The sequence below is a fragment of the Ranitomeya variabilis genome, chromosome 2 (genome assembly GCF_051348905.1).
Source record: "Ranitomeya variabilis isolate aRanVar5 chromosome 2, aRanVar5.hap1, whole genome shotgun sequence".
NCBI lineage: Eukaryota > Metazoa > Chordata > Amphibia > Anura > Dendrobatidae > Ranitomeya > Ranitomeya variabilis.
The window spans coordinates 471,060,265-471,085,365 of NC_135233.1; the positions used below are offsets into that span (position 1 = coordinate 471,060,265).

Here is a 25,101-nt window from a genome sequence, read left to right on the forward strand (position 1 = left end):
AGGCAGGGGGAGCGCCGGGACTAGGTGAGTATGCGACAATCCTCTCCCCCCTCACCCGCTGACCCTGCCGCCGACCATGACTCGAGTATAAGCCGAGAGGGGCACTTTCAGCCCAAAATTTGGGCTGAAAATCTCGGCTTATACTCGAGTATATACGGTACTTTTACTCTATCTGCAGTGTGGAGTGACAACAGACTTCATCTGTTATCAACAGGCTTCCTTCCTGCCTGCCTTATGCCGAAACCTGGCATCTCACACACCATCTCTAGGGTCGCCAACATCTTACAAGACAGAAGCCTCCAGATTAAAAAAACAAAAAAAATCAGAGGGAATTTCTCCCAGGTCAAACCTCTACTGCACAGTCTATGGAAGTCAGTAGTGTGAAATGGGTTGTCTGGGCTTGGTCAGGGGGTACTGTGAGCAAAAAAAAATAAATAAAAAATTGGGTGGCTTTACAGTATACATGCACACGAGTTTCCGCTGCAAAAAATCTGCAAAAAAAATGGATTTTTGGTTGCTTACCGTAAAATCTGTTTCTCGGAGCCTTCATTGGGGGACACAGGAACCATGGGTGTATGCTGCTGCCACTTGGAGGCTGACACTATGCAAACAAAAAAGTTAGCTCCTCCTCTGCAGTGTACACCCCACCGACAGGAAGTAGGATATTCAGTTAGTGAGAAAGCAGTAGGAGAAGCAACGTGTAAAAGAGAAAGAATAATATAATAATAATAATCTTTATTCATATAACGCCAACAAGTTCCACAGCGCTCTACAGATTAACAGTTTCAAACACTCAAAGAGTGTTCAAAGAACTCAATCGTTAACATTATAACACAATAAACAGAGCTGTTCAACTTGGGAGGGTGCTGTGTCCTCCAATGAAGGCTCTGAGAAACAGCTTTTACGGTAAGCAACCAAAAACCCTGTTTTCTCTATCGCCTCATTGGGGGACACAGGAACCATGCGACGTCCCAAAGCAGTCCCTGGGGTGGGAACAGCAAAAAAACTCCATTCAGGTCGGAGGACTCACCACTGCTGCCTGCAAGATCCTTCCGCCTAGGCTGGCAACTGCCGAAGCGTAGGTATGGAGCTTATAACATTTGGCAAATGAGCGAACGGAACACCAGGTTGCCGCCTAGCAAAGTTGTAGGGCGGATGCCTGATGGTGTATCACCCAGGAGGCGCCCACTGCCCGGGGAAGAGCAGAGTCTTAATCCCAGGAGGAGTCACTCTGTTCTTTGCCCGGTAAGCCTCCAGAATGGCAGGTCTGATCCAGAGAAAATTCGTAACCATGGAGGCCGGCAGGCCTCTTGGTGTACCGTCTGGAATGACAAAAAGACGGTCCGTCTTCCTAAAAAAGGCGGTCCTAGGCAAATAGATTCTCACCGCCCTGACCAGGTCTAGCCTGTTCAGCGAACGCCCCAGGACGATCTTATTCAAGTAAAAAGGAGGACACCACCCTGGAAAGAAAAAGGCGACGAAGGCCGTAAAACTACCCTATCCTGGTGAAGAACCAAGAAATGGGGAGACAGGAGAGAGCCACCAACTCCGAGGCGCGCCTAATGGAGGAGATGGCCACCAGAAACGCCACCTTGCAGAACAGAAAAGACAGTGAGGCCTCATGGGGAGGTTCAAGGGGGGAACCCCACTGAGCCTCCAGAACAAGATTGAGATCCCAGGGATCCACGGGAGTCTGGTATGGGAGAGCCGCATGCGCCACTTCTTGAAGAAAAGTTCTGATCTGAGAACGGGACGGATATAAATCCTTGTACCGTGATAGCCACTAGCTAAGGACTTCTGAAAGGGACTTCAGAAAGAGAATGGAAAGGGTTGCTATCTGACCCTTTTAAAGAACTAAGGGCAAGGCCAGCATCAAGTCCGCCTTGAGAAAATGGCCAAAATGGAAGGTTTCAACGGCAAAGCTGTTAAATTGAGCCACCAAGAACTCTGTGGCAGATCGGTCTTTGGTACAGAAGATCTGGCCCATCTGGGGGCCTCCAGTGGGAGTCCGCGAGGAGAGGGGCGATCTCAGCGAACCGGAACCTTCTGGGCCAATCTGTTGCGGTCAGAATGACCGGCACCCCCTCTGCGTTGATCTTCAACAGCCTGGGAAGAAAGGGAAGGGAGGAGCAGATATTGAAGTACAAATTGCGACCCAGGAATGGCCAAGGTATCGGTATCCACAACAAGAGGATCGCAGACCTGGAAACAAACGGTGGAACCTTCCTAAGCAGTTGGGACGCCAGGAGATCCGCGTCCGGAGTACCCCATCAAAGGCAAATTTGAAGGAAGACCTCCTGAAGCAGGGACCATTCTCCTGCCGCAAGGCCCTCGCGGCAGTGAAAACACTGCGGCCTAGTTGTCCACGCCGGGGATATGCACTGCGGATAGAGCCAAAACCGTCGCCTCTGCCCAGAGGAGGATCTTGGATACCTCCGCCATTGCCAAAAGACTCTGATTCCCCCCCTGGTGAGTGACATATGCCACCGCCGAGGCATTGGACGTCTGGATTCTGACTGGCAGACCTCCGAGAAGCCGTTCCCAGTGACTCAGGGATAGAAGAATGGCCCCTATCTCAAGGGTGTCGATCGGCAGAGAGGAGTCTTGCTCTGACCAACACCCCCTTCACTGACAGATGGCGAGAAACCGCGCCCCAGCCGGGAAGGCTGGTGACAGTCGTCACCACCTGCTATGGGAGAACCGGACCTGGGGAATGAGAGGGGATGACAGCCATCAGTTGAGAGGCTATTAGAATCGGACGGAAAGCCGGATCGGAGGATCCAGAGACAGCACAGACGTGTCCCACTGAGAAAGGATGGCCTGCTGAAGTGGTCTCAAGTGGAACAGTGCAAAAGGGAATGCTTCCGATGCTGTCACCATGCGTCACAGGACCTTCATTGCTAACAGAAGGAAGGCAGCCGAGGGCCTTGCAGAGAGCGAACTCCATATGGAGAATTTTGCCCGCTTCTCCTCGAGAAGAAAACCCCCCGACTGACGGGTGTCGAACAGCATGCCTAAGAGGACGAGGCGCTGACTCGGGACAAGACAAGACTTTGTTCTGTTGGCCAGCCATCAGAAATGGGACAGGGAGTCGAGGACAATGGTCAGACTCTCCTGGGCCTGAGAGAGGGGCAGAGCCTTGATGAGGATGACTTCGAGGTGAAGACACTGGGAGCGGTCGCAAGACCGAGCGGCAGGGCGACAACCTGGAAATGACTCTTCTGCGTCGCGAAACGCAGGAAAATTCAGGTGTGCTGGGAAAAACAGAACATGGAGCAAGGCATCTTGGATATCCATGGAGCACAGGAATTCCTGTGGATCCATGGAAGCCAGAACTGAACAGAGGAACTTCCTCCTGAAATTCGGCAGGCGGAACCTTCTGTTCACTAACTTCAGAGCCAGGATGGGTCGAACTGCACCGCTCTTCTTCAGCACTACAAGCAGGTTTGAATAGAAACCTGTGAAGCGTTCCTGCTGTGGGATGGAAACGAAAACCTCCGAACAAAGAAGGAAGGTAATGAACGCAAAGAAACCTGGGATCAGAGGAGGATTTTTCAGAGGGCGGGATTCGGAGAAGCGATTCCGGGGCCGCGAAGCGAACCCTAACTTGTATCCAGAGGATACCAGCTCCCTGATTTAAGCGTCCTCCACCGAGGCCAGCCAAACATCCCTGAACAAAACAGGAGATGCCCGCCCAAACTGGAAGAAACGTTGGGCCCTTAGCACGAGTTATGCTGAGGAAGATCTGCCAGGTCTAGGCCTGGTGGACCAACCATGGGAGTTGCGGGAATTCCAGGGAAGGGGTAGGCTTGAAGGAAGCCTTTTCTCTAGCCAGACGAGATCGCGGTCTGTTTTAGCTAGAGGAATCTTCCGACGCCGCGAAACAGCGAAAGGACAAAAGGGAGCTGAACTGCCATTTCAAGGGAGGCCGGCGGGGCATGAAGGGAACTTGTGCCACCTGTGGCGTCCTTAATAATTTGTTCCAGCATGTAGCCAAAGAGACGGGCCCCCTGGAAGGGGAGGCTGATAAGGGACTTCTTGAAGACAAGTCTGCCTGCCGTGTGTAGAGCTGAATATTCCGCCGGATGGCCACCATATTGCTGGACGCGTGAGCTGCACAAGCCGCGCATCTAGTGAGGCAGATACCAATTATTTCCCTGCATAGGAAATCTGGTCCGTCAAGTTGGCTAGCTCCCCCGGAGGAGCTCCAGCCGGGGTGCTCTTACAAGGCTGTTTGGTCTATCTAGCTATGGTAGAAGCAGCCGCTTCAAAGGCGGATTTATCCAGCAATTCTATAATTGTATCCTTGGAACCCATGAGGGATGCTGCATTGGAAAATGGAGGGGCCAAGTTGGTAGACAGTCTGGGAACTGACGAGTCCAGAATTGCCCGCTTCCTGCCGAAGAATCAGTCCAGTTAGCGATGAGCTCAGGGGAGAAGGAATATAGGATGCCGAGACGCTTCCCTGTCTGAAAATATCTGGTATGGTTCAACTTTCCCCTGGCAAGTACCACCACAAATTCAGTGGGTGGGGCAAAGACCTTGGAAGGTGGTTTTGACCGTCTAAACGAAACCGCCTATTCTGCGGGTTCCATAGAGGTATCCATGATGCTTAAGGTCTGGTTGATCGCAACAATAAGGTTATGTACCTGTAGTGAAACCAGGTCTGAAACTTCCTCTGCAAACATGACCGAGGACGCCCGTCTCTCTCGGGAGAGGAGGATCTGGAAGAGGGATCTCACCGTTCCAGACCGGAGGGCGAGATGGCGCGGGAAAGAAAGGAGTCAGACGTCCATGGAGCTGATGTTGAACGTCCTCGTCTCCTCCAACCGACAGGCTCTGGTGGGCGAATGGGTGGGGGACGGAGCTAGGACCGAACTAAGCACGCTTGTGTGCTAGGATCATGGTCCAGCTGACGGATCTATGAGGATACGGGGTGGCAGTACACGCCGTACTCATAGTCCATAGTGTGGGATTACAGGTGTGACTGTTCACCCTGTATCCCTCCGAAAAAAGGAACTTAGAATTTCGCTCCTGTCTGGATCTCTTGTGGCCTGAGTTAAAAGGGCCGGACGGAGAATCCTGTGACCCACTGGCAACTGCAGTCAAGCACGGACACCAGGGTCGTGACATCCTGGTGAGGTCCGCCCCAGACTGAGACAAAAGAAAAAGCCCACCCAGGATAGGGGTCTCAGTCTCACCCGGGGTAGGGACTCCTGGACGGTGGGTACAATGGAGTTGCTGCAGCTGAGAAGCGGAAGCAGGAGGACGGGAACGCTCTCCTTTTAGGATTAAGCCTGGGAGCAGACCCACTAAATGATGCGTAAAGGTTAGGGGAACAGGAGAGGGGAGTAATGGACTGCATTGCAGAGCTGCTCACAGCAGAAGTAGAGTCCTGTAGACTGCTCCCGGCTGTAGCTACGACAGGCATCATGGCACAGGTCCAGGGCACCAGCAGGGAGACGGCGACCTAAGGAGGATGCAGGGGACCCAGCCGGAGAAAGCGTGCGCTGGGGAAAAAGGACCCGCTCTCAGAGGGGGGGGGGCGGGTTAGCCTCCGGGTCCGGAGGAGCAAGATGGCGGCGATCCCAGGGCGACTGGGAAGGATGAGTAGTGGGCGGAGCTAGCGCCCTGCGCAGGAAGAGGTAGAGAGTGTGACGGGCGGGAAAAAAGCCCGCCTGATGAAAACGGAAATGGGCGGAGTCGCGGCGCCGGAAGTAGGCCCGGGCAGAAGCCGAGGCCTAAATTAGAGGGCGGCGACCGCCGGAGAGGACCGCTGCACTGAAGAACGAGCGGTGCGGCCTGCGGAAAGGGGAACAGCACGACTGCCACCAAGGTCGCCGCGCCGGACGACAGAGCAACGTGTCCGCCGGAGGAAGTAGGCACCGGGGCTGCCTGTAGAGACCGCAGCGCCGGAGCGAGGAGGAAGAGCGGCCGGCCGCCGCCGGAATAAAAGGCAGCGCGGCTAAAAAAAAAAAGTCGCCGCGCCGGAGGAAAGATAGGGCGGCCCCCCGGGACAAGGAGGGGAAGCTAACTGGGACGGGTGGAGGAAATACTCACCTCAGAACTCCCACGCCGTCCGTTACTAACCTTAAACCGAGAAAGGTGTCAAATGTCCATGGAGCTGATGATGGACGTCCTCGTCTCCTCCAACCGACAGGCTCTGGTGGGCGAGTGGGTGAGGGACGGAGCTAGGACCGAACTTCTAAGCACGCTTGTGTGCTAGGATCGTGGTCCTGCTGTCGGATCTATGAGGATACGGGGTGGCAGTACACGCCGTACTCATAGTCCATAATGTGGGATTACAGGTGTGACTGTTCACCCTGTATCCCTCCAGAAAAAACCTGTAAGAAAACGACGCACATTGAGGTAGATAAGGGTCTAATGAAAGACCCGTGTCCACCTCCTACTGACACTAAGCTAAACTGAATATCCTACTTCCTGTCGGTGGGGTGTACACTGCAGAGGAGGAGCTAACTTTTTTTGTGCATAGTGTCAGCCTCCTAGTGGCAGCAGCATACACCCATGGTTCCTGTGTCCCCCAATGAGGCGATAGAGAAAGACCATATTTTTTAAGGAGTTTCCAGCAGGATTTGGAGACTTTCCTTCCATTCAGTTTCTGCTCCAAAAAACTTAAAAAACAACCACCCTCCATATATATGCACCTACTCTTCGTGTATGTGCACACAGCATCATCTAGAGGCCGATGTAGTATTACCCAGGTGTAACGGCTTCAGGACAATGCCGGCGGTCATTTTCTGGAGGCGATTTCGCCATCCTTGTGACAGTAAAGCCACTGGCAGCTTTTACTCTACACTAAGTACAGAGAGTTGGCCAAGGATTGTGCACAGCAGTGTTGTGCTGATTGCTGTGCATTCTTCTTATTTTATAAGGGCGCTTTTTCAGGTGTTTTTGTGTGCACATAACCTTATAGCGTTTGCGAGGAGTACATTCTTCCACTTGCCTTCCTGGGGTAGATGTTGGATGGATCCATTGATTTTCTGCCTGGATTGTTACATTGTACCAGTTGACATAATGACATTGATCGTTTGTATTGTTTTCCTCGCAGGTGATTGGCAGCTCACTACTGTTTGTGCACGACAGACGTGGCTTCTCTAATGTGTGGATGATAGATTTTGGTAAAACGACTCCAGCACCATCGCACATTACTATTCGACACGACGTACCCTGGGAGCAAGGAACCCATGAAGATGGCTACCTGCTAGGACTAAAGAATCTTATTGCCACTCTCCGAGATACCATGCGAATGGTAGAAGAGACCGAAGAAAAGGCATCGGAGTGTTTAGTGCAGGAAGAAGAGAACGACGCAGTTAGTGAAAGTCTTTGAAAAGGGAGATGGAGGGAAATACTACCAACGGGGAAAACAAGGAGCTTTAAATGAGACAGTAGGACATGTCTACACCCGGGTAACACAGACCTATAAATTCATGTATGGATTTTCTTCACTAATTACTAGAACAACAGATCCAGTCGCTGATGGGTGGAATTTGGGTGATTGCGCTGAACCCATATGAATGTTGCTCATGTTGAAGCAGAATCTGAGAAGTTGGAGATAAACTATGGACCGACAGACAGTAGGAAAGAGTTGATCTTCTATGAAGATTAGAGGCCACTGGAAAACCCAAGCACAGAAACACTGACCGGCTGCTCCTCGTGGTTCCCTACACCAGTGAAGACCCTGGTCCTTGACTGATAGGCCGCAGCAGGATGGGGCGGCCACACTGGCACAATGCGGACTGAAGGGTGCAGGGACTGAGGTCCCCCTGTAGCGGGGGTGGGCAGAACAATCTTTATACTATATAGTGTTCATTTTCATTCCATTATATGGCAAAAAAAAACACTGTTCTTCCATTAATAATGATGCGATTTGTGAAAGCCAGTAAATGCGTATTATAATATTGTGCAGAGCGATAAGAGACTTGTGTGCGGACTCTGAACAATATCACCGTGTGCGAGAACCATTTGTTTCATTCATCTTACATATGCCACTTTCTAAATAAAAGTGTATCCACCGACCGCCGTCATAACCTGCAGAACAAAAAAAAATAGCCCTGACAATTGCGCTACCTTCTTTACAGGTCACTGTATCTTTACACTTTTTTATTTATATATATATATATATATTATTTATATGTATTTGGCCTCACAATCAGAAGAAAGCATTAAAGGGAAAAGATGTAAAAAGCAACATTCAGGATGACGGAGGCCGCAGAGTCCCTTCGTGAGACAGTCTTGCATTGTGCACCATTTATCTCCAGTTACGTGGGTCAGTAAAATCAAAAGTTTTTTTGTTGCTTGGAAAAGTTAATGCACAGCTTGGGTCCGGACAGCACGGGTCCACGTTTCAAGGCCACCGTTGCAATTAAAAGTGCTTAACGTAATTTACCTATTAAAGTCACTCCATGATTTGCAGAATTGCGCAGAGGAAGGTGGTGGATACATGAGTTGATAAGAGGAGAATACCGGAGCGGAGAGGTTAACAGAAGGCTTATGGGCAATAATCAAGTACTGTACGGAGTGGCTTTAAGTGTGGTCATGCAGTGACGTTAACAGCTCGACAACGCAGACCCAGCAGACTCCAGAAGTCTTCACATATTGCAGCTTTCCTTTGGCACTTCACGGGCAGAGAGGTTTTCGGGTCAGTCCTGCCCCTCGTCTGCCTTCCACTTTAGAGAGTCCTCTTTGTGGGCGTCAGGTCTGATCTGATTTCTCATTCCTCCTAAGAGGTTTGATGTGGCTTCCGTGGCCACTATGAATGGCTTCACTACGGTGGGTGGGATCTGTCGCAGGACTCCGCCAACAGCGCCAGTCAGACCCTTTTGTTCGTGGCCACGGGATGCTACGTCCCGTATGGTTTGAGCTGTATCAATTACACCCTGTGCAGGGAAGGAAAACAGTGTTACCGCCGCTCCTGATCGCTGCACGTACCCAACGTGTAACTGGCTTATGAGAAGCACTCACCTCCCGGACAGTGTCGTAGGCCTTGGCCACCCCCTCCCGCAGATCTGCAGGCTGCTGCCCTCTCCTTAGTCTGCGTGGCTGTCGAACATCAAGTGAGCAGCGTGAAACCGGTGGTGTTGGGGACAGAATGTCATACACAGTCTCTGCCGTCGCCTAAAATTAGGAAGAGAAATAATATGCAGTGCACATCTTAAAGGGAATCTGTCACTCAGTATTTGCTACCCCATCAGTGAGCAGCATAATGTAGGGGTAGAGACCCTGATTCCAGTGATGGGTCACTTATTTTTCTGGATGCTTAAAAACTGTTTTCTCCCCTGGCTCTCTGAATGCTGAGCCCTATATAACTCCACCCACACCACTGATTGGCAGCTTTCTGCCTATGCACAGTGTACACAGAAAGCGGCCAATCAGTCGTGGGGGTGGGGTCGGACTACCTGGAAGCAAGTTTACTAGTCCTCTAGTGATAATCACCTGCTGAAACCCAAGAAGAAATCAAAACAAGCATAAACCCTATAGTAAGTGCCATACTACATGTGAATAACATAGGGTGCTTAGTAGTGATGAGCGAACGTGCTGGGATAAGGTGTTATGTGAGCATGCTCCAGTCCTAACAGAGTGTCTTCGGCGTGCTCGAATAATACGGATGAGTCCCTGTGGCTGCATGTTTCATGACTGTTCAACAGCCGCAATACATGCAGGGATTGTCTAACAAACAGACAATCCCCGCATGTGCTGTGGCTGTCGAATAGCCACGAGACATCCAGCAGTGGGGACTCGAACATGTCGAAGACACTCTGCTAGGACCCGAGCATGCTCAGATAACACCTTATTCCAGCACGTTCGCTCATCACTACTGCTTAGTTATCACGATTTTGATCAAAAAGCCATCCCACCGCAACAAGGTGTACGCAGTCGGGACAGTCCTGTCTCTAGTATTAAAACCTTACCATGTGTCAACCAACCTCAATATAAATAAGGGCATAGCAGGATAATCTCCCGCTAATAAAACAGTGAATTTCTAAAAACTATAACTGGCAGTTCAGTACGTTATATGTTGTGGGAATCAGGGTCTCTGTCTTTGCATTATGCTGCTCTCACATTGGATTGCAAAAACCAGATAACAGATTCCCTTTAAAGAGTGAGCATCCTTTTAATTTTTTTCCCCATAAATCAATAGTAAACATTAAAATAAGCAACTTTGTAATATATTTTATTATATAAAACTTGTTTCTCCTCCTGGACTGATTCTGAAAAAATTCACAATTCACAGTTAAAATCGGTCTTCAATGAACACAGATTTTAGCCACTACTGAGCTAGAAGTTCAGGAGAATTGGCAGCAGGAGGTCTATCGGCCTGAAGCTCCTCCGTCGAGTTTTATAAGCACCAACTGTCAGATCCTCTCTCAGTAAAAAATCTTCACCAAATAAAGATTTTATCTCTGAATTGACAGTGAAAGATCATTCCAAGAGGAGAAAGAAGCAGATTTCTCTGATAAGATCGACTACAAAGTTGCTTATCTTCATGTGTACTATTGATTTATGGGGGTTGGGAATCCCACCCTTGGTTCTTTACCTGTATGGCTTGAACTAGCCGGTTACTAAGCTCCAGTGCCGCTGAAGCTGTAGAGGTGCCAAACGAGGCCGCTCCTCTCTGCAAGCCCCGAATAATGCGCCCGTCCTTCCTGTACTGTTCAATGGGCAACCAGAAAAGGTCTCGCACACCATGAACTAAAACAGTAACAGATATTAGTATCTCTAACACTATGGCAGACATCTTTACCCACCAACAGACGGAATAATATTCATCTTTGCATAACAAACGTGACATTAAGTGGAATTGGCAGTACCAGAGTCTCGTCATTTTGATTGTTCTTACAAGTTTCCCGATCAACTTTGTAACTTACCTGTTATTAAAAATCCTCGTCATACTCAAGAACGGAGGGATTTTTAATCATATTGTTTACGGCTCGTTACCTAGGTTATCGGCCACCACTGGAGTCTGGCCGGGATCTCAGGAGCACCCTGTCAGCTCCCGATCCCGACCAGCGTTCCCTTTGATGCTGCAGACTTGGAGAGCACCGCCGATCAAAAGATGAGATATGTGCAACTATGTAGTCATTCTGAGGCACACTGTAAATCACTGTATTCCCTTTTCCTATGCATTAAATAGGAAAAAGAAAAAAAAAAGGATGCAGATGCATCATCCCAGGATATGCCAAAAAGGCGCCCTATTGAGTTACTCCGATGAGCTCTACTGTTGTATATATAAAAAAAGAGGATATGAATAGCGCCTAAGTGTTTCACGCCCCACAATGATCAGCAATGCTACTTACACAGCTGTACAACTGAATGCATGGGTCCTACTCCTCCCAGGATCCCGGGCAGCTGATTTTTGCGGATGTCGGTCAGCCACTCATTAAGAGCATAAGAGAAAACCTTGTCGGCCCCAAGCAACCTGTGGGGATGAGGAGAAAGACAGTATAAATACCTATTTGTCTTGGGTCATTGTTCAACCATTATGCTGTGATGTGAAAAAACGTAAACCTGCCATCTCCAGTTTATTATCTTTTATGGTGGGACGGTATGACCAGACTTGTCTGAGACGTTCTCCTACCTGCCGGCGACCCCGGCATCTCTTCTCATTAGTAAGCCTGGTGTCATCATCATGTCGGACCCCTACTAATCACAAGATGTAGCAGGAGGTTTGCAGGGCACGGATTACTGACGTCATCTGGACCAGACTGTTGCGAATATTTTTGCTTAAAGGGAACCTGTCACCCCCAAAATCGATGGTGAGGTAAGCCCACCATCATCAGGGGCTTATCTACAGCATTCTGTAATGCTGTAGATAAGCCCCTGATGTTACCTAAAAGAGGAGAAAACGATGTTAGATTATACTCACCCAGGGGCGGTCCCGCTGCGGTCCGGGTCTGATGGGTGTCTCAGGTCTGGTCCGGGGCCTCCCATCTTCATTCCATCACGTCCTCTTCTGGTCTTCACGCTGCGGCGCAGGCGTACTTTGTCTGACCTGTTGAGGGCAGAGCAAAGTACTGCAGTGCGCAGGCGCCAGGAAAGGTCAGAGAGGCCCAGCACCTGCGCACTGCACCTCAACAGGACAGACAAAGTACGCCTGCGCCGCGGCGTGAAGACCAGAAGAGGACGTCATGGAATGAAGATGGGAGGCGCCGGAGCGGACCTGAGACACCCATCGGACCCAGACCGCAGCGGGACCGCCCCTGGGTGAATATAATCTAACCTCTTTTTCTCCTCTTTTAGGTAACATCGGGGGCTTATCTACAGCATTACAGAATGCTGTAGATAAGCCCCTGATGACGATGGGCTTACCTCACCATCGATTTTGGGGGTGACAGGTTCCCTTTAATTCTTACTGCAACTAATTTTGGCCATTTTAATAGAGACGTTCATTTTAATTATCTGAATAAAAGATAAAGTTTCTAAACTATTATTATAATTAATAAAAGGCATAAATGTAAGCACCCCTGGCGGGGCACTGTGCAGGCACGGTCCCAGCTGGCACACAATGAGTACGACTCGGGCTGAACCGCCGCATTACAACCACAGGAAAGAAAACATTTCCTGCACGGCTCCTTCACATCTAAAATGATGATCAGAGAGGTGGGTTTCCCCCCAGTACAAGGGCAGATCTAAAAACAGCCTGTTTGTACATCTATTTTTTTTCTTCTGAAGCTTTTTATTCTTATAGTTTCCTACTATTTAACCCCTTCATGACCCAGCCTATTTTGACCTTAATGACCTGGCCGTTTTTTGCAATTCTGACCAGTGTCCCTTTATGAGGTAATAACTCTAATTTTCTAATTTTGAATTTTTATTCTGTTAAACCAGAGAGTTATGTGACACAAAATAGTTAATAAATAACATTACCCACATGTCTACTTTACATCAGCACAATTTTGGAAACAAAATTTTTTTTTGCTAGGAAGTTATAAGGCTTAAAATTTGACCAGTGATTTCTAATTTTTACAGCAAAATTTACAAAACCATTTTTTCTAGGGACCACCTCACATTTGAAGTCAGTTTGAGGGATCTATATGGCTGAAAATACCCAAAAGTGACACCATTCTAAAAACTGCACCCCTCAAAGTGCCCAAAACCACATTCAAGAAGTTTATTAACCCTTCAGGTGCTTCACAGCAGCGGAAGCAACATGGAAGGAAAAAATGAACATTTAACTTTTTAGTCACAAAAATGATCTTTTAGCAACAAGTTTTTTATTTTCCCAAGGGTAAAAGGAGAAACTGGACCACGAAAGTTGTTGTACAATTTGTCCTGAGTACGCCGATACCCCATATGTGGGGAGAAACCACTGTTTGGGCAGACGGCAGGGCTCGAAAGGGAAGGAGCGCCATTCGACTTTATGAATGAAAAGTTGGCTCCAATCTTTAGCGGACACCATGTCGCGTTTGGATATCCCCCGTGTGCCTAAAGATTGGAGCTCCCCCACAAGTGACCCCATTTTGGAAACTAGACCCCCCCAAGGAACTTATCTAGATGCATAGTGAGCACTTTAAACCCCCAGGTGCTTCCCAAATTGATCCGTAAAAATGAAAAAGTAATTTTTTTTTTTCACAAAAAAGTTCTTTTAGCCTCAATTTTTTTCATTTTCACATGGGCAACAGGATAAAATGGATCCTAAAATTTGTTGGGCAATTTCTCCTGAGTACACTGATACCTCACATGTGGGGGTAAACCACTGTTTGGGCACACGGCAAGGCTCGGAAGGGAAGGAGCGCCATTTGACTTTTGAATGAAAAATTAGCTCCAATGGTTAGCGGACACCATGTTGCATTTGGAGAGCCCCTGTGTGCCTAAACATTGGAGCTCCCCCACATGTGACCCCATTTTGGAAACTAGACCCCCCCAAGGAACTTATCTAGATGTGCGGTGAGCACTTTGAACCCCCAAGTGCTTCACATAAGTTTATAACGCAAAGCCGTGAAAATAAAAAATCATTTTTCTTTCCTCAAAAATTATTTTTCAGCACGCAATTTTTTATTTTTACAAGGGTAACAGGAGAATTTGGACCCCAAAAGTTGTTGTCCAGTTTCTCCTGAGTACGCTGATACCCCATATGTGGGGGTAAACCACTATTTGGGCACACGTCAGGGGATCGGAAGTGAAGTAGTGACGTTTTGAAATGCAGACTGATGGAATGGTCTGCGGGCGTCACGTTGCGTTTGCAGAGCCCCTGATGTGCCTAAACAGTAGAAACCCCCCACAAGTGATGGAAAACTGCTAAAAATCCGCAGTAGCCAATCTGCTGCGGATCCGCAGCCAAATCCGCACCATGTGCACATAGCCTAATTCTAACCGTAACCCTAACTGCAACCCTAACCCTAATTGCAACCCTAACCCTAGTTCTAACCCTAACCCTAGTTCTAACCCTAACCCTAGTTCTAACCCTAACCCTAGTTCTAACCCTAACCCTAGTTCTAACCCTAACCCTAGTTCTAACCCTAACCCTAGTTCTAACCCTAACCCTAGTTCTAACCCTAACCCTAGTTCTAACTCTAACCCTAGTTCTAACCCTAACCCTAGTTCTAACCCTAACCATAGTTCTAACCCTAACCATAGTTCTAACCCTAACCCTAGTTCTAACCCTAACCCTAGTGGAAAAATAAATATATTTTGTTTATTTTATTATGTTCCCTACCTATGGGGGTGATAAAGGGGGGCGTTTATTTACTATTTTTTTTATTTTGATCACTGTGATATGATCTATCACAGTGATCAAAATGAATGAACGAATCTACCTGCCGGCACTGCACATGCGCCCGCCATTTTGGAAGATGGCGGCGCCCATGCAGAATAAGGACCAGACACCGGGAGGGACACCGGAGGTCGGTAAGTATGGGGGAGTGGGATCGGAGCACGGGGGGTAGGATCGGAGCACGGGGGAGCGGACAGGAGGACGGAAGGGAGCAGAGGACAGGACGGAGATCGGTGGCAGATCGTGGTCTCCAGCCATGGCCGATGATATTGCAGCATCGACCATGGCCGGATTGTAACATTTCACCAAGTTTCATTGGTGAAATATTATGATTGCTCTGATTGAAAAAGTGAAACGTCACTTTCAACAGCCAATCAAAGCGTTCGTAGCCCCGGGGGGGGGGGGGGGGGGGGGGGGATTTGAAGTACCACTCCCCCTGTCCCTGCAGGTTGTGTGAAATTTCAGTTAACCCTTTCACCCGATCTGCAGGAACGCGATCCTGCCATGACGCCACATAGGTGTCACGGGTCGGATTGGCACCGACTTTCATGACGCCTACGTGGCGTCACAGGTCGGGAAGGGGTTAACAGTGAAGGTAAAATAATATATCCTAATGAGTCTATTAGCTGTCATTCTCTCAGTTTGCACAGAGGCGCAGGGTCCCTCTGGTTAGGAGCCATGCTATGGTGCGCTATTATGCAGATTTTTTCCAGGCAGGTAGTTGCTAGCTATTTGCCTGTCCTAACCAGCAGTGACACAGTGCAGTCACTGACCGCTCCTGGTGACCATTCAGCTGCTCATTGTCAACACAGCAGCTCTTCCTCTTCCGGTCCACTCTGTTGAAGGGGTGTGAGTGCCAGCATCATGCTGACTGACAGACGCCTTCTAGCAGTAAGGCAGCGGGGAGCTGGCTGTCAATCGCATAACTTCAGCAGTCACGCCTGTCAACCGACCAGAGTGGAAAAGAAGCTGCTGCTCTCTCGATGTGACGTCAGCGGACGATGCTGAATCGCCAGCAGGAGCGGTTTGTGACCACTCTGCCGGCAGAGATCGGCTCTGCGCACAACAGGGCTTATTAGATTTTAGGTCCATAGTAGGAAAAAAAAAGTCTTGAATAAATCCTCTAATGATCCCCCTGTTCCCATCAATTTTATTGCCCTGTGTAAACAGGTGCTCGATAAGCCAAAACCGTCCCATCTAAATGACCCTTATATATTTTTTTTAATCCATAGGTAACAATCACAAAGAAGTCACATTTTGTGATTCCAGTACTTTGAACTGGGGCAAATTGTTTTGCAGGAAGATACAGGAGGCGCAGCATGGAGGTGCTAAGTAGTGATGAGTGAACGTGCTCAGATAACGTCTTACCCAAGCATCTGGGAGTGCTTGTATATTATGTTAGAGGGCCCCCACCTGCATGATTTGCAGCGGTTAGACAGCCTGAACAAATGTGGGGATTGCTTAAACAGGCAATTCCCATGTGTTTAGGCTGTCTAAAAGCAGTAAATCATGCAACCGCAGGGACCTGGACATAATGTACGAGCACTCCCAAATGCTCGGATAACACCCGAGCATGCTCGCTCATCACTAGTGTTAGGTAATAGGCTGCAAAACATTATATAAATACACACCAGTAGCAGCTTATCGTACATACTACAGATAAGCTGGAGATTGCATTTACCCGTGTCTGCAGTACAGTCTTTTCAGTTTCAATTCAGAGCAGTTTAACTGGGCCAGTCCTATTAATATTCCTGCAAACGTGCCCTGCAAGAAAGAAAGAATATGAATGAAGTATGACGAACAGTAGGTTCTCTCTCCATAATAAACATGATCCATTAGTCTACAGATAGACCAGCGATGCCCAATATAGATGCACAGTCAGCTCATACAGGCTTTGTGCTCGTTTTAACAACATGTGTATCTGAAATCGAGAACTATCTGATAGCACAGCAGGTAAACCACCAGCTGAACCGCAAACAGCACAGAAGGAAATCCCTGCTATGTGAAGCAGCAACTTACCACCTGCTCTGTGGTAACATGTTTGCCTTGATAATCCAGCCAGATTGGCACCTCTGATGTGAAGCGAAATTCTCTAAAGAAAAAAAGAAATAGACATGATGCTCTAAGAGATGCAAAGTTAAGACAGCTATCTGTTCACACCATCGCATGATTTACCGCATCCATAGTGGTAATCTGCAGGTAAATACAGTTTAAAAATATACAACAGCCTAAACAGAAATGCAGGTGCAGGGAGAAAAAAATCTGCATTCTTCTTGTAGCCGCTCACTGCCATCCATAGTTTCGGCCTTCTATAAGAAATACACTCCTGGTTCGGGTCCATTTCATTTCTTTGGTCTCACCTGAAGTAAATCGGCTGATCGGAAGCGGAGCTGTGAGACGATGTGTCTTCCTCATTGGAGTCCAAGGAGTTCTGCAGCCCTGCTTCACAATCTGAGGCACTTGGTTTCCGCAGGTTTTCCATCCGAGATGCTGGGCGTGGAATAGATATTAGTAACAGGGACCAGAACTTATTTTATTTTGCAGGAAATCTTAACGCATGGAGTTCTTACCATCTGAGCCGAGCTCCATAGCTACCACAGGCTGAATACCAGCAGCCAAACTGGTGAAGAAGTCTTTCAAAAAGAAGAGCGCATCCTGTTGGAATATTAATATCAGAAGGACACTTAGTGCAAATGACTGGGAGGTTGAAGCTCAGCAAGCTCCACAACGAGACCTGGATATCATACCAACCTGATCAATGTTTAGGCGAAGCGGCATTAAGGACATTCGAAGGCAGCACTCGGGCCCCCCTAATCCGGCCTCGGGGCGCACGTGAAGGGCTTTTATAGTAAGCTTAAAGACAAATGACAAAAGGGGGGTATTAAATATAAGCTGAACTTCTTACACTAGATGTTCTGACTTTAATGGGTTCTTCCCTTCTCAACCTGTCACATAGTTCGCTGTGCTTGAGATTTCTCGACCCCGTTCATTTCTATGGGAAGTATGCAAACAATGTAGCTTAGCCGCACTCAGCTGCTTCCATAGTCTCCTGTGATCTGTGCCTGGTCGGAGTTATAACTGATGAATTTGGGCTTAGGTATTAATGAGGCTGCTGCAATCTTAAAAGGGGTTTTTCCACTTTAGCAAAATTGGTCCCCAAACCCTTTTATACATGTTGAATAACAAACAGAGAAGGTACACCCCACTTGCAGTGACCTGTGCCATCACTCCATCTTGTGTATTGGCTGCAGCACACATCACCACTGCACACAATCACTGAGCTCAACGAGGCAGAGACTCGGATTCCAGAGATGTGTCACTTACTGGGCTGCTTAGTGTAGTAGTTTTGATAAAATCAGTTTTATCAACAAGAGATTATCACTAGAGGACTAGGAAACCTGCTGCTATGTAGTCCTCTGTATGCATATTTGAATAACCCCACCCCTGATTGGCTGCTTTCTGCCTATGCAGTGTACACAGAAAGTAGCCAATCAGTGCTGTGGGCGGGGTTATATAGAGCTCAGCATTCAGAAAACTGCTAGATCTGCAGCAGAGAAAATAGTGATTTTAATCAAAACTACAGCAAGCAGCCCAATAAGTGACACAGCACTGGAATCACAGTCTCTGCCCCTACACGATGCTGCTTTCAGATGGGGCAGCAAAAGCCTGGAGACAGATTCTCTTAAAGCACCTATAGGGAAATAACTATTCTATTTCGGTTTTACTAATTATGAAGATTTGCCAGAAGTTTAATTTTATTATTCGTCTACAATCCTTGTCCGGCCAGGATATATTCAGTGCGGTCTCATTCACCTGAGCCTTACCATATTTGAGTGTGCCCGCCTCGGCATCTTTTCACTGGTGTATAAGTACAAAAACTTGTTGATATGGGAAGATGTCAGACGGTCTCTAATCTCTAGTTCTTGGACTATAAAGACTTGACGAGCAAGAGGGACTTCTGCCACTTCATCTACTTGGAGCTTTTCTGCCTCGGCCTCTGACGGTGCTGGGTAAGACTCGTGCTGGAAGCTTACCTACAAGAAGATACGGAAACACAAGATAGTGACCATGGATGATTGGGTGCATTCTATACGAAATATAAAAACTAGTCGTAGAATGGAGACACATCAGTATCAGTCTATATAGATCATCTGGTGACCACCACCGCAGGTCTACAGGCGAAGCCAAATCATCAGACTGCAAGGAATATGCAAAGAATATGCATGAAGAAATGCTACAAAAATAAATGCTAACTTTGGTCAACTGGATCTCCATCAAAATGTCATGGATCCTGCCATTTCCCCCTTGTGTTCTCCAAGTGTTTTGTGGACGGTTTGTTACAGAGGATCGAGATGGAGAACCCCGGGCACTCGGCATACTTGCTCTTGCTCTGTAAAGCCAAGGGAAAAGCATTACAGTGTTAGAGACCAAGAAGAAAACATATCTCTAGAGGTTGGCATTCAACCAGTAAGACAAGAAGCCACCTCATTCACTGCCATTGTCAGGGATAAAAGCTCCCGTTCTCAACCTCCAGCATAAGGCTCTGTTCACACATCTGTGTGAGATGTCTGAGTGCTGACCAATTGTTTTTTCCTTATTGGACAACACAAGGACCCACTGAGTTAAATGGATCCAATCGGACTTCCATTAAAATGATGGATCCGAGAACAAGATTGGTGAGGCTCAGAACATGCCTGATTTTGAGGACGTACTCTGGTCTACCGTAAAAAAAATCAAAAAATCAGACAGAACACCGACACGTCACACTGATATGTAAATGCAGGGTAGGTTCACACAGTCGTTCTCTCTACATCTGAGATAAACGATCAAATCTTTCCAAACTGATTAGAGTTTGATCAGAGTGGCACCAGTTTTTCTCAGACGTGGCGAGTGTGGTCTGACGTTTTTTCATGGACCCATAGACTTGCAATGGATCAAAATTGGACATGTCTCCGAAAAAATAGAACATCAGCACAGCCCCATAGAATATCATGGGTACATGTGCTATCCGTTAAAAACGCAGATACGACTTGTGTGAGATAATCGGTCATACCTGTGTGTGTAATGCAGTTCTCCACCACATCAAATATCTCTCAATTCTCAGCTTAAACTTATTAGAACATATTTGTGACCACAGAAAACTGACCAATAATGGCTCAAATGGGGCACAAATATCATATGGATTCTGAGACGTTGCAGATTCCTGAGTATACCTCATGTCCTACAGGTTTCTGATTTGTTGCTGAACTTTAAAGCAGTTTTCAAACTTTTGCAAACCAAAATGCAATCTGCAGATCTGCTCGTCTGAATCCTCCCTCACATTCTAGCTGAATTATACTATGCACAGACGATTATGGGTCCAAAAATCAAAGGTGTTGTCCACTGTTGGAGCCATTTTGTTTTTTATTAAATGTATGTAATTGGGGATTTAAAAAAAAAAAACAAAAAAAAAACACAACATCTTTTTTGTATTTGGGTCTCATCCAAAATGTTGCACCCTTTTTTCCTCCTATAGCCTTTGTGTTGCTCTACATGTTGTTGGCTGCAGAATGAGATAACTGAGAATCTGTCAGATTTCAGACTTTTAGTCTAAGGCCAGAAAAGCCCTTTAAGGCCAGTGTACATCTGCACACCTTGTTATGTGTACAGCCAAGTGTCACAAGGCTTACCATTGGTGTCAGCAGACATTCATTGGTTCACTTCCCCAATGGAGGAGCTGTAGGATAACGTACTGCTTGGTGTCCTACTAGCAGGACTCCCTGTGATCAGGGTATCTTCTTCTTACCTTGGTGACTGAGCCCTTGCAGAGTTAGGCCGGCTGCTGCCAAAATCTTTCCCTCCATATAAGTGCCATACAACAGAGATCTCTCTTAAGACTATACGTGTCTCTGGCACAGGAAATTTGGCTGGAGGCTTCAGTAAGTCGGTGCTGCCGAGTGGGCGAGAAAAGTGTCCATCCTTCACCAAAATTGGGCTATCCACTAGTTTTCTCACAACAGGTTCTCCATCTTTGGGCTGGAGAAAAAAAGGAGATTTTTGTGTATTCACCGAAAATCTCTTTCTCTTAGCCTCTAATTGGGGGACACAGGACCATGGGTGTTATGCTGCTGTCCACTAGGAGGCGACACTATGCATAATCTGAAAAAGATTAACTGTGGCTCCTCCTCTGCAGTATACACCCCTGGACGGCATCAGCCTTCTCCAGTTTTGTGCAAAAGCAGTAGGAGGAACGTAACATGAATAACATAATTATGCCTGTAAGAAGGCAACTATGTACGAGCTCAAGAAAACAATATGAGAACTCAAACAGTTACAACGGCCCAGAAAGGGCAACAGGGTGGGAGCTGTGTCCCCCAATTAGAGGCTAAGAGAAAGAGATTTTACGGTGAGTACACAAAAATCTCCTTTACTCTGTCGCCTCATTGGGGGACACAGGGCCATGGGACGTCCTAAAGCAGTCCCTGGGTGGGAAGCAATGGACGAATATTGTGCAGACAGGCCCCTATACTTAGGGCACCGCCGCCTGCAGAACACATCTATCCAGGATCGCGTCTGCTGAGGACTGGGTATGAACCCTGTAGTGTTTAGTAAACGTGTGTAGGCTAGTCCAAGTGGCCGTCTTACACACTTGTTGTGCCGAAGCCTGGTGCCGAATGGCCCAGGAGGCCCCTACCGCCCGTGTAGAGTGTGCCGTAACACCGGCTGGAAGAGGACAATTCTTAAGGCGGTAGGCCTCTTGTATGGTGGATTTGATCCACCTGGCAAGGGTAGCTTTGGAAGCTGGCAGACCCTTGTGGCCGCCTTCTGGAAGGAGGAAAGAGAATCAGACATCCGGAAGGACGCAGTCCTAGACACGTATATACGCAATGTCCTGACGATGTCAAGCGTATGCAGAGCCTTCTCCACTCTATGAACCGGGACCAGACAAAGGGATGGTAGTGAAATTTCCTCATTGAGGTGGAAGTTGGACACAACCTTCGGAAGGAAGGATGGGACCGTACGAAGAACTACCTGGTCCTGGTGAAAGGTCATGAAGGGCAGTCTGCAGGAGAGTGCTGTCAGTTCAGACACCCTGCGTAGCGAGGTGATTGCCACCAGGAAAACCACCTTCTGGGAGAGAAGGCGGAGCAGGACCTCTTTAAGGGGTTCGAAGGGTAGTTCCTGCAATGCTGTCAGGACCAGGTTGAGGTACCACGTTTCTCGTGGTCGTCTGTAGGGGGGAACCAGTCGGGAAACCCCCTGAAGAAAAGTCCTTACTTGCGGCTTGGTAGCAATGCGCCTTTGAAAAAGCACTGAGAGGGCTGACACCTGGCTCTTAAGCGAGCCTAATGACAGCCTGGCCTCCAGACCCGATTGGAGAAAACCAAGTACTTTGGGTAGGGAATAAGGGAGTGGGGTCTGGCCACGAGATTCGCACCAGGTAAAGAAAGCTTTCCAGGTACGGTAATAAATCTTGGCAGAGGCTGGCTTCCGTGCCCTGATCATGGTTCCAATGATGTCCGGCGAGAGCCCTGCCTGGGTTAGAACCCAGGTCTCAAGGGCCACGCCGTCAAATTGAGAGCCCCTGAGTTCTGGTGGTAGAACGGGCCTTGTGATAGAAGATCGTGGCGGTCGGGGAGATGCCAGGGGGCGTCTGCTGTAAGTTGTATGATGTCGGCGTACCATGTACGTCTGGGCCAGTCCGGTGCAATTAGGATGGTTGGAACTCCCTCTTGTTTGATCTTCCTCACCACTCTGGATATCAGGGGGAGAGGTGGAAAAATGTGCAGAAGCTGGAACTGGGTCCAGTCCTGAACCAGAGCGTCTGCTCCGAGCGACCGCAGATCGTGTGTTCTGGCCATGAAGTTGGAGACCTTGGCATTGAAGTGGGATGCCATTAGGTCCACATCCGGGGTCCCCCAGCGATGGCAGATCTGGTGAAAAATTTTGGGATGGAGAGACCACTCTCCCGAGTCAATTTCTTGTCGGCTGAGGAAGTCTGCTTCCCAGTTGTCCACACCTGGAATGTGGACCGCCGAGAGAACCGACCCTGTGTCCTCCACCCAGTGGATGATATGTGACACTTCTCGCATCGCCTGGGTACTGCGGGTCCCCCCTTTGTGATTCACATATGCCACAGCCGTGGCATTGTCCGACTGTATTCTGATGTGAGAGACTGCCAGTAAGTGATGGAAGGCCCTCAAAGCCAGGAGGATGGCACGAATTTACAGGATGTTGATGGGCATGGTCGCTTCCACTGGGGACCACTTCCCTGTGCCCTGTGGTGTAAGTGCACTGCACCCCAACCCGTCAGGCTCGCATCGGTGGTCAGAACTTTCCAATGACCTGTGAGAAAGGATTTCCCCTTTGCTAGCGAGGTTGGCTTGAGCCACCAGTGCAGGGACCTCTTGGTTGACGACATTAGCTGGAACTCCCTGTCGAGAGAGAAAGGGTTCTTGTCCCAGGACTTGAGGATGGCTAGTTGGAGAGGCCTGAGACAAAACTGGGCAAATGGGACGGCTTCTGTTGCTGCCCCCATCCTCTCGAGCACTCTCATGGCAAACCGGAGAGATCGAGGGGGTTTGCGGAGGAGGGTGCGAACTCCTAGACGGAGAGCCAGTGCCTTGTCCTTGGGAAGGAGCATTAGACCCCTGGAGGTGTTGAATAGCATTCCCAGGAAGGTCAGAGACTGACTCGGGGTTGGTGATGACTTTTGCAGGTTGACTAACCAACCCATGCGACTCACCCAAGTGTCGATTGTGATTGAGACGCTGAGCTCGCAGTCCTTGAAGGTGGGAGCCTTGATGAGTAGATCGTCCAAGTATGGAACGACTACTATGCCTCTGGAGTGCAGGACGTCCATGGTGGCTGCCATGACTTTGGTAAACACTCTGGGAGCCGTGGCGAGTCTGAACGGGAGAGCCACGAACTGGTAGTGGTCCTGGTCGATTGCGAACCTGAGAAATCTCTGATGAGCAGGTCCAATCAGTATATGCAGGTATGCGTCTTGTATGTCTATGGAGGTGAGATATTCTCCCTTCTCCATGGACGCAATGATGGACCGAAGGGACTCCATGCGAAAGTGACGGACCCGTACGTATTTGTTGAGTTGTTTTAGGTCCAGTATGGGCCGCACGCTGCCTCCTTTCTTGGGAACTACGAAGAGATTGGAGTAGAACTCTCGGAAGCGCTCGGCCATGGGGACCGGTACTATGACTCCTGCTTGAAAAAGCGAGGAGACGGCTTTCCGGAAGGCACGAGCCTTGGCTGGTGGTTTTGGGGGGACAGAGAGGAAGAATCGTTCTGAAGGGTTGGAGGTGAACTCTATCTTGTATCCGGAAGACACTAGTTCCCTGACCCACCTATCTTCTGTAGTAGGCAGCCAGACTTGATGAAAGAGCAAAAGTCGGCAGCCTACGGGAGTGGTGTCTTCCGGGGTCCGTGAGTCATGATGAGGAGAAAGTCTGAGATTTTCCTCCTCTAGGTTTAGACTGGGCTGCTTTTGACTGCCAGGTCTAGTCCGACCTTTGCGTTGATCGTGAGTTGGCCCTGCGTGGGTAACGGTTACGATTTTGTGCTGGACGCGAGACAGACCAGCCCGAAGAATTCCAAAAGGATCGGAATCGAGTTTGGTTACGCTTCTTGTAAGTGCGTTTAGGTTTCAGTTGGGGAAGAGAGGTACTCTTACCCCCGGTAGCGTTGGATATCATTGTGTCCAACTGTTCACCGAAAAGACGCCCACTAAGGTAGGGGAGGGTGCGTGAGGGACTTCTTTGAGGGTGCGTCGGCTTTCCATTCCCTCAGCCAAAGGATACGCCGAATTGTGATGGTGTTTGATGCTATCCCTGCTACACCCCTTGCTGAATCCAGAGCTGCATGAAGCATGTAATCTGCTACGACTGCTATTTGAACCGCTTGGTTCGACAGCTCAGGAGCGGATGCTTGGAGAGCTTGTAAATTTTTGGCCCAGGACAGAATGGCCTTGGCAGCCCAAACTGCGAACGCGGGAGCCATGGATGCCCCTGCGGCCTCGAAAATTGAACGAGCCATGCGTTCAACCTGCCGGTCTGCTGCGTCCCTGAGGGTTGAGCTATCTGGCAGTGAAAGGAGGGTCTGTGCTGCTAGTCTAGAGACTGGGGGTTCCACTTCGGGTGGGTCTGTCCACTCCTTGGTATCCTTCTGCAGGAACGGGTACCTCACCTCCAGATATTTGCGATTAGCAAATTTTTTCTCAGGCTGTGAGAACTGCTTTTTAAGGATCGCCTTAAACTCTGGGTGGTTAGAGAAAACCTTAGGCGGCTTCAGAGGTCCTTCAAAGGAAATCTTGTGTTCTGGGGCCTCTGGTGGCGGATCAGAAATGTCCAGCACCCGATGGATGGAAGAGATTAAGT

General features: G+C 48.6%; 2 protein-coding genes across 5 annotated transcripts in view; one reads left to right on the plus strand and one right to left on the minus strand.

The window, feature by feature from the left end:
* Positions 1-8,036, plus strand: part of LOC143806800 (inositol-trisphosphate 3-kinase B-like) — a 96,118-nt gene extending 88,082 nt beyond the window's left edge. For all 4 annotated transcript variants that reach the window (XM_077287725.1, XM_077287727.1, XM_077287728.1 and 1 more), the window contains exon 8: positions 7,070-8,036. In XM_077287725.1, the coding sequence (XP_077143840.1) occupies positions 7,070-7,348 (279 nt within the window). In that variant the 3' untranslated portion in view covers positions 7,349-8,036. The remainder of the gene's footprint in view (positions 1-7,069) is intronic.
* Positions 8,037-8,084: 48 nt separating this feature from the next.
* Positions 8,085-25,101, minus strand: part of ATG2A (autophagy related 2A) — a 153,141-nt gene continuing 136,124 nt past the window's right edge. The window contains exons 31-42 of the mRNA XM_077287720.1: positions 20,517-20,746; positions 18,986-19,121; positions 18,556-18,765; positions 17,483-17,584; positions 17,302-17,386; positions 17,092-17,221; positions 16,751-16,823; positions 16,413-16,495; positions 11,316-11,437; positions 10,556-10,710; positions 8,983-9,135; positions 8,085-8,897 (exon numbers count right to left, since the gene is read on the minus strand). Of these exons, the coding sequence (XP_077143835.1) occupies positions 8,661-8,897; positions 8,983-9,135; positions 10,556-10,710; positions 11,316-11,437; positions 16,413-16,495; positions 16,751-16,823; positions 17,092-17,221; positions 17,302-17,386; positions 17,483-17,584; positions 18,556-18,765; positions 18,986-19,121; positions 20,517-20,746 (1,716 nt within the window). The 3' untranslated portion in view covers positions 8,085-8,660. The remainder of the gene's footprint in view (positions 8,898-8,982; positions 9,136-10,555; positions 10,711-11,315; positions 11,438-16,412; positions 16,496-16,750; positions 16,824-17,091; positions 17,222-17,301; positions 17,387-17,482; positions 17,585-18,555; positions 18,766-18,985; positions 19,122-20,516; positions 20,747-25,101) is intronic.